Source organism: Hippocampus guttulatus, chromosome 11 (assembly GCF_054856545.1).
Source record: "Hippocampus guttulatus isolate MCC_2025c chromosome 11, RoL_Hgut_1.0, whole genome shotgun sequence".
Classification (NCBI taxonomy): domain Eukaryota; kingdom Metazoa; phylum Chordata; class Actinopteri; order Syngnathiformes; family Syngnathidae; genus Hippocampus; species Hippocampus guttulatus.
This window is the reverse complement of record NC_141271.1, coordinates 13945717-13961326: the sequence shown is the minus strand read 5'-3', so window position 1 is coordinate 13961326 and position 15610 is coordinate 13945717. Positions and strand designations below refer to the sequence as shown.

At 43.4% G+C, this 15610-nt stretch overlaps 1 protein-coding gene across 1 annotated transcript in view; it reads right to left on the bottom strand.

Annotated features, from left to right (window-relative positions):
- col4a2 (collagen, type IV, alpha 2) overlaps positions 1-15610 on the bottom strand; it is a 45365-nt gene that overhangs the window by 23418 nt on the left and 6337 nt on the right. Inside the window, exon 4 of the mRNA XM_086124061.1 lies at positions 5416-5496. Coding sequence (XP_085980187.1) covers positions 5416-5496 — 81 coding nt within the window. The remainder of the gene's footprint in view (positions 1-5415; positions 5497-15610) is intronic.

The following is a 15610-nucleotide window of genomic DNA, read 5'->3' as shown; positions in this document are numbered from 1 at the left end:
ATTCCGTCACAAATATGCTTGATTGCGGGGAATCGATTGTTGAGTCGTGGTTTGAAGATACTGGCTGGAGACACTAGAAATAACTTGAAAAAAGTTTTACCTCTCGCACATGCTTTAAATACATTTTGAGTTATTAAAACCCAGGTCATTGGATTAAAACATTTTTTTAAGGATTATTTAGAACCCGCTTTAACTACTTTGCTCGTACACACACAAAAATGTTAAAGCCTGCTAGCTTCAAATGTTTGATTTGTCACTCCCTGTTTAAGTATACTGCAAAAAGGACACATACCGTTCCACAAAAGAGAATCAAACACTGTATATTTTAAACAACAAAGTGCTATTACACCAGAATCCTATAATTCTGTCGAATGAAAGCCTGCTAGCTTAATGCTAGCTTGTAGCGCAAAACTCCTTGTCATGGTGTTTCTATTCCTTCAATCAAGTGCTACTTTAACACACGTGGCTAATTATGGCTTATACACTTCTGTTTAAATGCAATTGGCATTTTGTTGCCTTGTTCTAGAATGTGGCACTTTTATTATTTGTACAATTACCAGTTCAATTCTTCAGAGAGCGCTTTGCCAGGTCATGTTTCTTCTATCTTGAGAAAAGATTTCTTCAAATCCCCCACCTGTTGTTTAAATGTGTCCATGGTGCTTCATTCCATCCTTAATCCTGGTACGTCATCATATCACACAAGAAGAGCTTGTTACTGTCTAATTCCATCATGGAGCTAATCCAAGTCCAGCAACAAACTATCCTTCTGTGCACAACTTAATGACGGCAACAGGTTTGCACTACCCGGACTTCCCTTTCCACCATTTTTGTTCGCTGCCAAACAGTTGGGGGTTCTCTTTGCCAGGCCTTGTTATGAGTGATTTAGGGGAATAAATGAGGCCGTTAGAGATTCAGTTCAGGGATGTGGCGCTAATGTGTGAAGGTTTTTCTTTTTTTTACGCAGTGGTCCCAGGACTTTGTTTTTGGATCTTCTGTGACTGGTATTTGAATCGGTACGTTGCGCTATGATTAAATTCATTTGTTTCTACGGACGTCTGATGCGACCGTCTGTAGCAATCCAGGAGGTGATCCAGAGTTTAAGTTCAAGGGTTAGTCGCCCAACTACAAAACGGCGCATCCTGTTTGCTTAACGTTTAATGAGAAGCGCTCTTGAGTGAGCATGTGGGCGTCATGCGCTTGAAAGTTTTAAATTGTTCTGACATGATCTTACGCACCCGGGAGCTATAAAGTATGGCCGATCCAAGTGGTCGCGAGCCCTTGGACAGAACCGACTTGCATCCTTTTGGTGAAAACACAATCGAAAGGTCTTTGAACCTTGCGAAAACCTTAACATTCCTTTTTGGGCTATTATTCCAGGGAAGTACACGATATTCATGGGCAATGGAATCTGAATGTCGGCGCAAGCCTGTTTTCATGGAACAAGGAAATCTCTGCCATTTATAGACGCTGCTGGCAAAAAAAAAACAAAAACAAAACACAGGCGATCTTTTTCCCACAAAAGCAGAAGCCATCCATATAGAAAAAAAAAAAAAAAGAGATCAGTGGTCTGTCATTGTGCTCCACTTCCTGAGACATGTGTCATTTCCTGCTCCAGCATCAGCTGTGCCAGTGTTTCCCAGGATCGACCAGACAGATTTCCCCCGGCATCTGTATAACATCCAATGATGCCCAAACCTCATCAAGGAGGACACATGCAAACAGGCGCCACTGTTCTCCGAGCACTACAGCAATATAAAAATCTTATGGCCTTTTTTTTTTTTTTAGCGCCTGAGAAATGAAGATCATCCACAAAAGTGCCAACACAAAAGATGGCATTCAAGTGCGAAACATGCTTTCGGGCCGAGCACAGAGGTTGCCTTTTGTTTCGCTTTGACTGCTGTGAGTTTTTTTTTCCCTTCAAGCTCGTCTGACCTCTATCAAAAAGTCGCCTTTTAAGCGTTCCTATCAAAAGACTGCACCTCCACTTTTAGGTCGTCACGACACGGCTGATAATGTGGAGTAACAACAAATAATATGGAAGAGTACGAGATGTTTTTCTGCATTCCTCTAAAGATGATCTCAGCCAAGGGAGTGGGTGGCCAAATATTTATGATGGTAGCATATTTATTCCCGCCAAGGCAGTCTTTTGTCTTCCTCTCAGGGTCTCTTTCCGTTTCATTCCCTTGCACTGTATACTACTCATTGGGGACATTCCAGGATTTACTTCAAATGCACAACAAACCTTTGCATTTACATTTGCATGAATTGACCAATCCAAACTTTCTGTTTGAATTAGAATTGGGAATTCGACGGCCCTCCCTGATGCTGGTCACATTTTGACATCACGAGTTCAAGATGACATCTAACAATTGATCAATAGTACCTCACCAGTGCGACATTACAAACAGGGTGTTCTTAAGAGTGTCATTTGACGAACGTTCACTGGAAGACTCACAGAAAGGCACGGAAGTAAAGTTCTTTGGGAATTTTCATGGCCTGTTGTGAATTCTGCCGTTCCGCTCCTAGTTAGCGAACAGCATCTTATGCAAAAAAGAATTGAAATAGCAAACAAGTGGACATATACATCCAAATATTTGGATGAGGTCAAATTAAGGTCCCCTGTAAAAAGCTATCATTTGAGGTTCATCCTGAAATTTCTCAATTGAGAAGTGTATGTCTCCAAGTCGTCATTTAGCCGTTGGAGGCATCCAAGCATCACAGCTGAGTCAAGTCTTTGCCAAATGAAGCAGCTGCAAAGCATTTGGCATGAACATCATTGCCATGGAGATTTGGGAAGATGGATGCATGTCGAAGATAAAGGGGGGGGGGCGAAGCACATCTGTGAGGAAACATCTTGTTTTCTGTCATCTTCCCAAAGCAAAAGGCTTGGGTGGCGCACAAGGAGAACGTGTTCGAAAGAAGTTCAGATCTGGCAAGGCCTTAAAAAAAAGGGAGGGGGGGGGGACCCAAGCAAATGTTTACATGATATTGTGTTGATCGCCATTTGTTCATTTGATAACGACGTGCTAACCAGGCGATCGCCGTGCCGCCCTCATTTGCTCTTTAATTAGCAAAACTACAGAAGACAAATTATTACCATGCAACTTCATAAAGGGAAGAGAAGCAAAAAAGAATTTTTCCTTTTGTGTTTTTCGCACAAAAAATCCATTAACTGCCATCTCCTGCTTCGTTCTTGTGAGCGTGCAGGCTACTGATTGCCACTCGCCAACACTGACGGAGAAATCCCGTCCAGTGGCGCAATGTAAACCTCTCCTCACACCTTTGGCACGTCGTTATCACGTTTTTACGGCATGATGGAAATCCTTTTGACGCAGATAGCGGGGCGAGCGAGCGAGAGGTGGAGGGAGATAAAGTCAATCTATTGACCCTTCGTCGCAATCCCTCGCATTACTCCGACGTGGAATGCGGGACATCCTCTCTGTGCCTCGCTTCACCTTTTTAAGGGCTCTTCCTGTATCCTCCTCAGTGAGCGTAGAAGGTCAAGGGCAATGGCTACTGTGCAGTTGTTCTTGTAAATAGTCAGTGTGGCCAATGTACAGTAGCTAAATCATTCCAGCCGTTTTTATAGTTGCCCCCTGATCAGGTTGCTCCTGAACTTTGAATGAGTCTTGGGCTTTACTGCGCGTCAATAGCTTAGGTTCCCATGAAGTCTGGTTCATGATTGGTGAAACAAACATACGCAAAATGAGAATTTTTTTTTTTAGTAATTTAGCTCAGCAGTTAAAATGAGTAAGAAATTGGACATCTTTGAGGGACAGTTAATAATGGTCAAAATGACCAGATTCTCTTCTGTTCGGTTCAAAGTAAGTGGAAAGAATTTGTCCCGTCAATGTCAATGGCATGTAGAACTGGGATTCACGTTAAAAAAATCCGCATTCAGAACCTACATTTGCATTAGTCACCACCAAATTCCCAAACAATTTTAATAGGTTACTCAATGTAATTTTCCTGAAAAACGTCATCGTCAAACATAATGAAAAATCTAATTTGATCAAATTGGTAAATGGTGTGCATTTATATAGCACTTCATCCGGATCATACGATTGCATTCAACTATCGGAATGCAGCACGCCGGCATGTTGACCCAGCATGTCAATATAGAGAAAGATAAACCTTTTTAGTTTAAAATGACTTACTTTAACCTTGAAGATCCCTTACCCTGGCCAACTGCAGACCAAAGGATATTTGGGGGGGGGGGGTTCCCTTGGTCCGATTTTAAATCAATCTTCATTGCTGCAAGCCTCATCCTAGCTAGAACGAAGCTAGTCCGTCTCTCAGGTCCAGCGTCCATTTTTGAAAACTCCCTTTGGTTTATTGCTAACACGGCATTAGCCGGCCAAATATTCCCGTTGCTTGGATGGCATTAGCAGGCCAAATAATCACACGACTACCTCTGGGCATCCGCATATTCACGAGAATATGTTATGATGTTATGACTCGAATGGGAAAATTCTGATTCGGCGTCTCAAGTCAATTGGACTCGGCATCGATTTGTGCACATGCGTCATGGCAACTCTTTTTGTACTTATTTGTCAGAGCTAAAAAAAAAACAAACAAAAAAACAGAATGGGCATGTGTCGTTGAGTTGCAATAATGCCATCATTGGTTTGTGCAGGAGTGCTCGACGAAGAATATTTTTCTCCAGTTGAAGAACAGATGGAAATCTTCTCGCATATGGCAAATAAGTGTGGAAGTAGGTGCCGGCTGTCCAATTTCAAAAGTTACCGAGCTCAGAGGATCCCAACGTTATGTACTGATATGGACTGCACGTGTTTCAAGTTGGGGGAAGCAGTCTGTCGTCATTCATTCTGAGATGATTATCCTAGCGTGTTTAGTCTATGTCTGTCTCTATGGGCTTAAAACCTTGCATCGGGTTCCTCACACTTGTCCGTGTCTTTCAGTTCTGGCCTTAGTTTCTCTCGCGTACTCGACACACTACATCCCATCAGACCTTCTGTTTTTACAGCGATGAATGGTGTGAATTCCAAAAGCTTTAGCTGCGAGGAGGAGCGGTATTTCCAAGTCACGGGCTTCAGCGCACGTTTTTCTGTCTCGGTCAAAAGCCCGCGTCATTCTCAATGTTGTGATTCGACGCAATGTTGCGCTTAGCTTCATAAACAGAGACAACTTTGTCTCGAACCCGCGAGATAAACAGCATTAGATATACAATGTAGACGTTACGGTATGATGCCACTTTGTTGATGGGAGAAAGGCTGAGTCGCCACCTGAAGCGTTAACACGTGAGCCAATTTGAATGATGCGCCTTCGGCCGCAGCAACTACTTTTGAATGAACTTTCAGACCCCGCGGTGCGCCGTCTTAGCCTTATTTGGTCGTCCAGTGTGATGACCAAGAGGTTTATTTATGCAGCTATTTAGAACAGTAAGGAACTTACCCTGGCACCCTTCTCGGGAAAACATTTACAGCCTCCGCTGCAGTCTCTTCCTCCGCAGGGACCGCTGTGCTTCTTCCCACCCTGCAGACACAAACATACAACACGCAGCTATCAGCAACCAGGGAATACACAGCAAACGTTGAGGAAACTGGGTCATTTTATACTTTGTTTATTACTGCACGACAATATATTTCTGTTCGCTTCATCCCGCCGCGGCACGCTTTGGAATAGTAGCAGCCTGATAATTCATCAACAATCGAGCCCATGCAATTGCCTACATTTTTTTCGATGCTCATCACAAGTTGCTTCAGCTATGTAAATAATGTGTCAACATAGCAGAGAGACACAATATATACGAAGTAACCCACCAGCAAATTCAACACAAAGAGAAACCTTCGACGTTTCGTCTTTCCGTTCTGGAAGCTGACTGTTATTATTTGTTTGAGAAAATGAACACTATTCGAATCCTGGTGTCATGAAAAGTTGCTCAGTTGACTACTATGGAAATTAGAGGTAAATAATTGGGGCTTTTATTGTGAAACCTAGAAAAAAAAGTGGAGTAGGAATGAGCTGAAACTGTTTTAATCACTCCAAAAAAACGTGTGAATCAGAGGTAACCCTTCCTCCCCGATTTTAAATTTGGAGCTTTTATTTGGCTGCTGAGCAGCCCAATGGACGAATGGTTAGCGCGGCCACCTCACAGTGCAGAGGTTGTGGGTTCGGTCCCGGCTCTGGCCTTCCTGTGTGGAGCATGTTCTCCCCGTATCTGCGTGGGTTTTCTCCGGGTACTCCGGTTTCCTCCCACATTCTAAGAACATGCATAGCAGGCTGATTGAACACTCTAAATTGTCCCTTGGTGTGAGTGTGAGCGTGGACGTTTGTTTGTTTCTGTGTGCCCTGCGATTGGCTGGCAAACAGTTCAAGGTGCCCCCCCCCCCCGCCTACTTCTTTGAAGACAGCTTGGATAGGCTCCAGCACCCCCGCAACCCTTGTTGCGGACCCTAAAGCGGATGAGAAAATGGATGGATGGATGGATGGCTACTTGGCTGCTGACTGTTCCAACGAACTCTTCATCTTATTCATCCATCCTTCCATTTTCTGATTCTTATCCTCACGAGGGTCACGGCCTTGCTGGAGCCAATCCCACAGCTGTCTTCGGGCAGTAGCACCATGACCATTTACGCTCTGCACCTCTCCACTATGAATCGGAAGTGCTAACCAGTGCCACCGTGCCACCCTAATCAGCTTATTCCAATTGGAAAAAAAAAATAACCTCCAAATTGTTACCGTTCTGTAGTCATAATGAGATGAGACAGAGAATGTTGTTATTTTATTTTTTTTTTTTTTGCAAGCTTGAGTCTGAGGGTGCCACAAAAGGTACAGGACAGATGAGTTCTTTTGGTCACTTTAACAATTGTTCTTCAAAGTGGAAATAGGGCTGATGCAACACAGATGTTTGGTAGTCTGTTGAGTAGCGGAGGTGTTGTTTGTGTGCATTGTGGTGTGTGTGTGTGTGTGTGTGGATTTAGCTGCTGTTTACGCTGCAACCGGAGCGCTTGAATGAGTCATAGACACGCAGACATGAATGGTTAGCATGTGTCTGAACAACTCAAGTAGCCGGTTCGGTCTTTAAACGTCTCTGTCTGACAAAACCACCCACTGTCTCTGTGACAGACTGCGTGAGTGTCCCTGATCATCGAAATGCAGAGGTCAAGAGGCTTCAAAAGTCCCTCCGCTCGCTATAAAAGAAAGAAAGGAAGCTTGTTTCATAGTTCAACCAAACCTCTTTGTGTCTCATCAGGGCCGCATCGCTAGCGCCTAAAGGCCAAAACAACGTGGGGTCTTGATCAAACTGTCGGGACGATACACAAAAATTCAGATTCGTAGCTCAAATTCGATGTGGAGTCTTCAGATTGATGCGAGTGTTCAAAGCAGTCTGCAGTTAAGAAATGCCACCGAACTTGTCCGGCATACAGTAACGCTCAAGGGCAATTCATACTAATGGAACACAGCTCCTTCCACACAGAAAATGAAGGAAATTCAACTCTAGCTTTTCCACGGATTACTGAATAAATTGTTCAGACCGACGTCTTCCACCTACACAGTCATACCATAGTCGAAAAGGCTGCCAAATGTCCCTTGTTTAAATGTCCAAACTGCCCAATTTGTGCCCACGGTGGTGCAAGGAATCAGAATAATCCCCCCACTCCTCAATCTGAGAACATCCCCACTGACAAAGGGCCACATTGAGACCTCACAACCTCACAAAGACCTTCTTTTACCAAAGACGCGCCGTCCTCTAATGATCCCCTTATCTTCCCAACAAAAAGACTCTTTTCGTCCCCCTTATGGAATCCACAAGGCTGCATTTCTTTCTCAACTGTCTGAGGGCTCCTTTCAAAGTGTTACTTGATATTGCTGATGCCGTGCTTTCACGTTCACCACACACCGTGCGGGTAGACACTCCGAGACGTATGTTTCACATACATCCCGAATTGGCGAGCACATTGCGTGATGGAGGATGTCAAGAAGCAAACATCTGCACGGCCACCGTGCGGAATGGAGACTAAAGACAGGGAAGTCAGTTCATCCCAGCGAGGCTGCGGCACAGTCGCTACTTTTTCCACACTGAGGCGACGACTAAATCCCACAATAGTCTGCGTCATCTCCACAAAGGAATAAGATCCCTTAAAGGCAGTCCTTCGTGACCATCAGTCCAAGTCAAACCAAAATAGCAGGTGACCTGGTACAAGCGGCAGTACAATCACCTTTTTTCAATAATATTGCAAACATCTCTCATATGTCTGTTTCACAATAATACACATGTTGTTCAATGAATACTGTACCAAATCCAAACTAAGCATTGTGGTTTCCTACCAATTCTCAAAATGTCATTTTATTTTGTGTACATAGAACATAAGTCAACGTTTTATTCGGATAGCAAGTTTTGTTTGAATAGCATTGATTGTAAAATCTCAACAGAGGCCATATACTGTATTAGGGTTGTGCATGAATCGGTGGAGACTCGAATTGAGATGAAACTTGGTCGTTAAAGGTTAATGCTGAGTCTGAATTTTTGGATTCAAATGAGAATGAATCATAGCATATTGGTGTCACAAGAATGTTTGGATGGCAACGTGTGCGTGATGTAGTACGAACATCGTGTGACCCGCGCTCTTCGAGACCCACACCCTATATGTAAAGGAATGTTGAGCTGGCTAATTTGCGTTATATTAAACTGTTCAGTAGTCAGTCAATAAAGCTCATCTCGGCAGTGCATCAACTCCTCTGTCGCGAATGTGCTGTTTGCCTCTCATGCTGTGCTAGCACAAAGGGAGTTTGCTTACTAGGACCGGAGAAAATGTTTAACTTAGCGCTAGCTAGCTGGTACAACGTAACATGGATGGATTTAAAACTTTACCAAGAGCAAAGCCCCCCCCAAAAAAACACCCTGGGTTCTGCCGTTAGCCAGTGTACGGCGAGGGATCCTGGGGGTTAGCATATGTAGCATATGTACGCTTTGGTATGTTTTCAAAAAAGTGAATGAGGTTTGGTAAAACACTTTGGACAACATATATCCCGCATGATGAACGGGGGGGATTCATTGTAACTAGCTTGAGATTTCTGTCTGACAGGCAGAGGCATATAAATCCCTATTTGGAATGCAATGTGAAAACTACCAGGGCTTATAAATCTCTCATGGAAACCTAGAAGAGTGTATCACACTCCTCAAGGCCTCGCTGTGAAATTAATGGCATTTGTCACGAGGAATGTTGTTTCTGTTACCTCCCCATCCTTTACGGCTTCACCCCAATGTCGGCAGATGGCTTGAGATCATGTACAATAAATGAAATCAAAGCATCTGGGTCAACAGCGATCTTTTTTCTCACGGTTACTTATTCCTCTCTCGCTCTCCTTCCCTGACGCAATTTATGTGGCTTCACGATGTTTGTGAGCGCCTCGGTCGTTTGAGCGAGGGATGCCGATACGACAGCTGTACACACTGCTCATCTCCCATGGCAAATGACTCATCAGAACCATGATGCGATGCGCTCACATTTCAAGATAACATCACTTGGGAGACTTGCGGTGACCAATTGATTTTGGCTTCGGGATGGAAGAACGCCGCCACGACTGTTTCCTCCTTCCTCTTTATTGCATGTTAAACACTGTTTTTGCTTGTAAAACTATAGTTTGTTGTATAAACACTCGGGGTTGTCAGGGGTCAGCCGTGATGTCACAAGCGGTTGCTGGAACGCTGATCACGGTGATGCTTGTGGGGGAGCGTTGACAAAGTGTCCCTTAGAGATGGATGCTCTGCTTTCAACATGAAACCGCACGGCGGGGCATAAACAGTGCTTGTGGTTGTCGTCGGCTCAAATGTATACAAGATCATAAAGGAGGCTCCGTTACTCATTTGAACGCCTCTCTTTGTCGATAGGTTTCGACATGTCCAAGACATGATGAAGTGGCTAATTACTTCAAACGTAAGCATTTAGTTCATTAAAAAAAAAAAAATTGCAGCACCATACAAGGTAAAGGCGGGCTGCAGAATGGTGTTGCTGCTCCTTGAGCAGTTTTTTGGGGGGAGTTTGGTCCCTTTGCTCAAGAGCCCTTTGGCATACTCGGGAACACAAAATCAAGCACATTGAAACGCATGTTGATCATAGCAACATACTGTGCCGCTGCTAACAAAAGACTCTTGCCACCTGGATGTGGGGAATGTGGATTTACAGCCAACCCCATTGTGTTCACTTCGGACATTTGTGAAAAGAAAAAATCCTTCACGCAATTGTATTAACGACGCTTGGTGTGTTTGCGTGTACCCGCGCGTTTTCAGCGCGGGCACAAATCTTCATTTAAAAAAGATTTGTCTGTTCGCGGGTTTTCGGGATAACAGCTGACACGTTTTACACTAATGATGCAGTTTAAAGAGCGGATTGGCTGGATGCGAAACAACTGTTCTCTCACAACGAGACATGTCACATCTGTGAAGGAAACACGGTGTCTTGATACGTCAGTGTGGGTGTGGAAGACTCCCTTGTGCTAGCTGATAAACATGCTGACTCACTGATTGAACAACGGAAATACTTTTCGTCAAGATGCTCAAAGTAAGAACGTGGGATTATTCCCTAGGTGGACATTGGTCAACTCTTAAAGGGTATGTCAAACCAAAAATATTAATTTTAAGTTGACAAAAAGTGACAAAATGGCCACCCCGTAAGACGGCTAAAAATGGCGGACTTTTACTGCTTAACTCATATTCCACAAACATAATATTCATCAGAATGCCGTGTTGAGCCTATCAGGGCAGCATATAACTCATCATTTTTTTTATTGTAAAGAACATTTTGGGGTGGACTTCCCCTTTAAGGTTAGCATGTATCCTTTCTGCTTCATATTTAACTGCATCATTACTCTTTTACTGTTCAATGACGTTCTTGGTAATTATGTCATCATTGTGTCCTATCACCACCGACTGTGGCATTTGATTTAGTCCACTTACTAAAGCAACAACACGTATTTTTAGATTGCTCTCGTGTTTTAAGGAGCATGCACATAATGGACTCTACTTTCACAAAAGCACATTTTTAAATTGATCCCTGCTGAAATGGACCTCCAAAAACATACACGAACAGAGCTAGCAAGGAATTTTCCTTTCAAAATTCCATATCAATATCTTTTGAGGAATGAATGAATGAATGAAGGATTACTGTTGAAGGCTGAAAGTCTGCAGAACTTTATTATCCTGTTTAATTTTTAACCCTAAATTTAGTTTGAACATGTTATGCGTTTAAATGTTTGTATAGTTGAATACCAGGTTGAAAAAAAGTGCTTCGAAAGATGGCCGACTGGCATTTTCATAGTTGTATAAAACAGCAATTGAGTGAACTAAAGCAGAGTTCCGCCGCTTGTTGTTACAGCCTGTTCATGTGATTCTTGTATGAGTATTCGGAAATGTTCCCCCTGGTGCATTTGTGAAACAGTACACGGAAGTTCCTTCAACCAAAAGACCTTCAAAAAGGAGGACAGCAACATCAAGTGGGAATATTTTTCTGTTTGTCTTTGTCCAGCAACAATAGCCCAAAACAACTCAAATCAGATCTGTAAACAAGCACTCGAAAAAAGAAGTAAAACACAAGTAAAGCTGAGAAAGCAAAACGCCAAACATAACCATGTTTGTTTTGGACTTGCCATCCTAGCCGAGGCGTATCTTGATTTTACACCAGATCTCCCAAAGGCTTTCATTACGGCGATAAGGAACTTTCTGGAAGACATGTCTTCACCGTGGCTTTATTCGCGCAAGTTCTACATCCTGCCGCGCCACCATCAACTTCCTGTTGAAAAGCCAATCTATCATACCAGCCCTGATATTACATGTGCACGAACGGAAAAAACAACAGGAAGCCGGCAAATAATTTGTCACCAAGTTGAAAATTGGGCCAAGGCCTGGTGGGTGAATAAGACATCGGATAGCGACACTATGAATCTGATTGGTTGAGTCAGATTCGAGCTCGGTCACATTGTCGCCGTACATACCAAAACCATTTGCGCACTCCATGTTTATTTTCATCTAACTAGATCAATAAGTACAATACGATACAGAAGAGTAAATAAACTACGGAGGCTTCATGACGTCCCGATTCAGGGGCGACATCATTTCGAGGCTGCGTTTGAAAGCCAGCGACGTACAAAGGCTTCCCTATTTCATCTGGCTTTCTTTTCATGTTTTTGGGAAGATGCCTTGCCTTTATCTTTTGGAGACTCCCATATCCTACAATTGATTTATGACGAGTTTGCACACCTAAAGCAAGATATATTGAACCTTAAATCTTAACGGTGACATGGCGCCACCCGGCACTTCTGACATAAGTCGAAGGGTGGGAACGTGACATACTCGGGAAGTCTTCATGAGCGTAGCGTTTTTTTTTCTGATGGGTTTGTTGGAGAGTGACAAGATTTTCTTTTTTTTCCCCAGCAGTTTTGGAGGCTTACAGAAAAAGACCACCAACTGACCAAGCGATTGTGTGCTGAAAAACGACGTCCACATTTACATATTTTGATGATCTATGTTCATCAACATGTCCACAGCCAAACGCGTACATATATTTTGAACAGGAATTTCCTATCCTGAGAACGCAGATGGTTAGTGTGGGCGCCAAAAGACCCTCAGTCCATTCGGCGACTACCTTCCTTCTTCTCTTCAGAGACCTCCCACCCCCTTCGTCACCGTAAACATACTACGCTCTTTTCCTTGCTGTAGAAATAATGTGGCTGCTCTTGTTTGAAACGAAATGTCACCGCGACCATGCAATATTCATGAACTTGAGCAAGAATGCAGAAAAAGTGGAACGGGGACTCCAATCATCAATCAGTGGGAGAGTTCCGTGAAATATGTATATATTTTTTACTGCAATGGTTTCGCCCTCATGGCTTCCTGAGAACCATTATTGAAAGCGAGTCAGACTGCTTTCACATGAAAACTTGTCCTCTTGTCCTCATATTCGTCTGTGATTTATCACCATTCAATTTTAAACCAAGTTTGGGGGTGGTGAAAAGGAGGTCGAGAGACTCATAAGATCAGGTCACGTTGCAAAGAGCGGGTTCATAACTTGCGAAGGCGGCATGTTCTTCAGTTGAAGACACGACGCAGAACACCGCTAACTCCCGCTGTGCTCCTCTGGCAAAGCTCCAGTGTAAACACAGCTCTCATTTCTGCCCTTTTGCCCGACACAGCTGGACCTTGCCTTCCCGTGCGCTGGCTTCAGGTCATACACGGACTCCACTTCATTTCCCAGTGGACCGCTCTCCTAATCAACACTTCCTGCGGTTAGCATGAGCTCAATGGAGATGGGATTAGATCCAATTTAAATCCATTCTGGACCCCGTTGCTCACGTTGACCTGTCAGATGAGGTTTGGGGGGGGGGGGCGTTGCGGCTCAATCCCACAATCAGATGATGAGTGACGTCCAAAATGGGACGATCTGGAAGCGTTTACAATCTGAATGAAGATGTGAGAGGCCTGACAAGATTGAAAATACCAAGAAAGCCTTCTGAGGTTGAACAAAATCGGGTTTTAGATTGGTGTTCGACCTCTAATTTGTTCAAATTCCAAAATCATTTCCTCAGAGTAATCAATGGGAACAGAAAATGATAGTTTAAAAAAAATCATCTTTGTGCTTGTAAAACACAATTGAAACCTCTCAGGTGCATACTGAAACAACACATGGTGCCACTGAATAACTTCTACCCACTAGGCCACAGGTGTCAAACTCAAGGCCCGGGGGGCCAGATCCGGCCCGCCTCGTCATTTTACATGGCCCGCGGAAGCAAATCAAGCATGTCAACTTGCATGATGCTTGTGAAAATCTCGACCAAAATTTAACATTCGCATATGTAATAAATAAGAGACATATTGTAAGCCTTTTCTTGGAACCAAACCCCTCATTAACAGTAACTTAAACAATAGTTGAATAAACTGTTATTATTGAATTTTAAAATTTGGTTTCAGTCTTAATGGCCCTCCAATGGAAATGGTAACTAAAATCTGGCCAACGACAAAAATGAGTTGGACACCCCTGCACTAGGCCATTTCAGCCCATCAGAAGCCTAAAGAAAGCAACCAAGGAAAAAGAAACGTTGCAAATTTAGGTAAATGGGTTTTTTGTCACAGATTTTTAGTTTGAGTCAGTATTTTGTCATCAAAGCAACAACAATGTGGTTTTATAACCTCTTCCTATGAAGCTATCTTAGCCAGAAATCCAACAAAAGTCATCTCGAGTAAATGTGCGGGAAAACATGTTTTTGGAGCTTTCCATCACAGTTCCAGTGATTTATCTGCTTTCAGAATTACATTGCCGACACCATTAAATGTTGTTCCGGGCTACGATACGGTTGCCCGTCCCCTGTGTCAAAAGGTCAAGATGACTGAAAAGAAAATAAAGTGCGGCACATGAGACTTAGTGAGGAGGCTCGGTCAAGAAGTTATCACCAAATGTGCATGTCAAAACGAGTTAACATTTCTCTCGTGACATAAGATAACTCGGTCAGTCTCAGCAATTAGAGCGCGACTGGTGTGGAAATAGGAAGGAGGATACTGCACATATGCAGGAGGACTTTCATACTGTGCGAACACGAATGGTTGTTGAAGGCTGACATTACATCCGGATGGAGTTGGACCATCTGCAGGCTGACCGAAACAGTAAATGTTAATAAATCCACATGCTTAATCCTGAGACACACGAGGCTGGAAATAATCGGTTTCCCATCGCAGAGGCTGCGAGGCAAATTTTGCATTTTGCACCTCATCAAAATGTGTTGAATATAAAAAGTGAGAATCAACCACTGAGATGATCATTAAAAAAGGTAGAAGAAGAACTATTGAAACGGTCACAAAAAATGTTTTGCTGGGCTCATTTTTTTGCGGGTCGTCATTGGTTGAGGGATGCTCAATGCTACTAACGCAGAAGCAGCGATCTTAAAAAAAAAAAAAAAAGGATTACTCCACAACATTAGAAAGTTGTTTCTCCCATTATTGAGCAATTGATTTGCAAAATTGCTCTGCAAAGGAAAACAAACAAACATATTTCGAGCCTGGCACACACGTGACGGCAACAGATTTGAAATGTGACCGACTCCTCAGAGCAAAGGAGGACAGCTCCGTGGAACGTCCTTGATCGAGATTAAAGAGCAGACGAGCACACAAGATAACCGCGCTAGTGACGAGCTGCTGCATGAGGCTATAAAAGGAAGCACGAAAACAGCAAATAGGACTGACCGCTGGGATGCCTGATTGGACTCACTGCGGAACAACTGTACGATCAAACCAAATGACAAATTGACACATATAAGACAGCACAAAGGTGCTCCCGGTCAATAAAGGGTTAACAATGCCACTCATCTGAAGTAGCCAAAATATGTGAGGTCCAGCAGGGCTTGTAAAGAAACTCTGACACATTGAACTCCACCCGCCTTCCTTTTCCTGTTTAGAGACCTTCTCTGTATAATCTATGTTGTCGTCACACAATGCTCGGCTCAGGATGTTCCCCATAAAAGTGACATTTAGCCCGGATAAACACACGTCACACTTGGTTTCACGTGCCAAAAGGAAAAGTGGACTAACGCATACATAATTAGGCCATCGTGACTGTGATTTTTTTTTTTTTTGTGTTCAGCTTTTGAATCGGGGTTGAGT